The sequence below is a fragment of the Brassica oleracea genome, chromosome C9 (genome assembly GCF_000695525.1).
Source record: "Brassica oleracea var. oleracea cultivar TO1000 chromosome C9, BOL, whole genome shotgun sequence".
Lineage (NCBI taxonomy): Eukaryota > Viridiplantae > Streptophyta > Magnoliopsida > Brassicales > Brassicaceae > Brassica > Brassica oleracea.
Window position 1 is genome coordinate 27,778,288 of NC_027756.1, and position 1,655 is coordinate 27,779,942.

At 41.6% G+C, this 1,655-nt stretch overlaps 1 protein-coding gene across 1 annotated transcript in view; it reads right to left on the reverse strand.

Moving 5' to 3' along the window:
- Positions 1-922: 922 nt before the first annotated feature.
- LOC106314707 overlaps positions 923-1,655 on the reverse strand; it is a 1,296-nt gene continuing 563 nt past the window's right edge. The window contains exons 2-3 of the mRNA XM_013752537.1: positions 1,423-1,651; positions 923-1,302 (exon numbers count right to left, since the gene is read on the reverse strand). Coding sequence (XP_013607991.1) covers positions 1,039-1,302; positions 1,423-1,651 — 493 coding nt within the window. The 3' untranslated portion in view covers positions 923-1,038. The remainder of the gene's footprint in view (positions 1,303-1,422; positions 1,652-1,655) is intronic.

Below are 1,655 nucleotides of genomic sequence, written 5' to 3' on the forward strand. Positions count from 1 at the left end.
TCAGAAAACTACCAGACGACTTATGCAAATCAGAAAACTACCAGACGGCTTACAGACGACTTATGCAAGCCAAAAAACTACCAGATGACTTACAGACGACTTATGCAAATCAGAAAACTACCAGACGACTTACAGACGACTTATGCAAATCAGACAACTACCAGACAACTTACAGATGACTTATGTATAAGAGTAAGAAAATAGCAGAAGACTTACATGGTCGGTCAACCATTCTAAGGGGGTTCGGAGGACTGATAAAATCGACTTGGACATCTACGTGGTTTTTTTTTCAAAGGTAGTTTATAAGAACTGCAAACACAAAAGGTAAATAATCAAATGGATGCTTTTTTTTTATCAAATGTAAATAATCATTTTTGTACAGCAACTTACGGATCTTGTTGCACCCATTCAGTGAGCTCCTTCGACTTCTTCTTGTCATAGGGTGCAAAAGGATCATAGCCTCGGCCAAACTTTTTGTTTGGAATGATCTGTTTGGCAGTGGTGTTTCCCTTAAAAGGAGTTTGCTGTGTGGAAGCAAGTTTCCTTTCTCGCTCACTTTTTTCACGGAGATTCACCATAGCAGTCTCCTTCTTTGTCTGCCTTCTAGCTTCTTCCAAGAGTAAATCTGAAGCAGTGGAAACTTGTTTGTCCAATAGAAGAATGCTAGGATCATCACTCGGTAAGTCGTCTGCATGTCTCACAAGACAGAGCTCTCTCGAGGAACTCGGTTCCGTAGTAAAACTCGGTTATTTGGCTTCCTTGTATCCTGCTTTCGCCTCATTCACACTTTCACTCTGCAATTTAGAGTTCACTATGTGTTTAAAAACTATTAACCAGAGATCAAATTCGCACATGAAACAAAGCCCTTACAGCAAAGATCAAACCATCACTAATGGCATCAGATATGTCCTTGAAGGCCCTTTCAATCTGCTGTTTCGTCATCCCATAGCCATCACTACCCGCCGCAAGTGTCTCACCAGAAACAGAAGACTCTTTATGAGCTTTCTTCCGAGGTCTGCTACTTTCTTCCGAGGTCTGCTACTTTCTTCCTTCACAACACTCTCTGACTTCATTGCAGTTTTTTTCCGTCTTCACTGGACTCACTTCATTCTTCCCTGGACTCACTTCCATATTAACAACCTTGTGAGTACCGGTGACTTGCCAGCAGTCCATGGTCCACTTCCATCCAGGATCATTAAACATGACTTTAATTATGTTATCCGCAGCAGGGTCATCTACGTCTTCGTCCCATTTTGGAAACATTTCATCAAGGTCCTTCCGAATGAAGTTGTTCACGTTATTCTGCAGTAAATAAAAGATATAAACTTAGTTAAGTAGTCTGAGAAGTATTTTTGTTGGAAGACTTTCCAAACGACTTAACTTTAAGTCGTCTGAGAAGTCTTAGGGAGTGAAGTTAAGTACCTGTTTTTTGATAGCAGCCTTAAAACATTTGCGTTGTCCTTTGCCACCCTTGTAAGCCAGCAACAGTGGAGACGGTCTATTTGGTACGGCAGACCCATAATTAGCACCCAATTCTGGCATAGCATAGTACGCCCACACTTGGACGACTTGTATGAAACCATGAACAGTGTAACCTGTTTGCGTCAAGTCTTTTGCCTTCAGAGAATCCATCAGCACCTTAAACGCCACTCTCC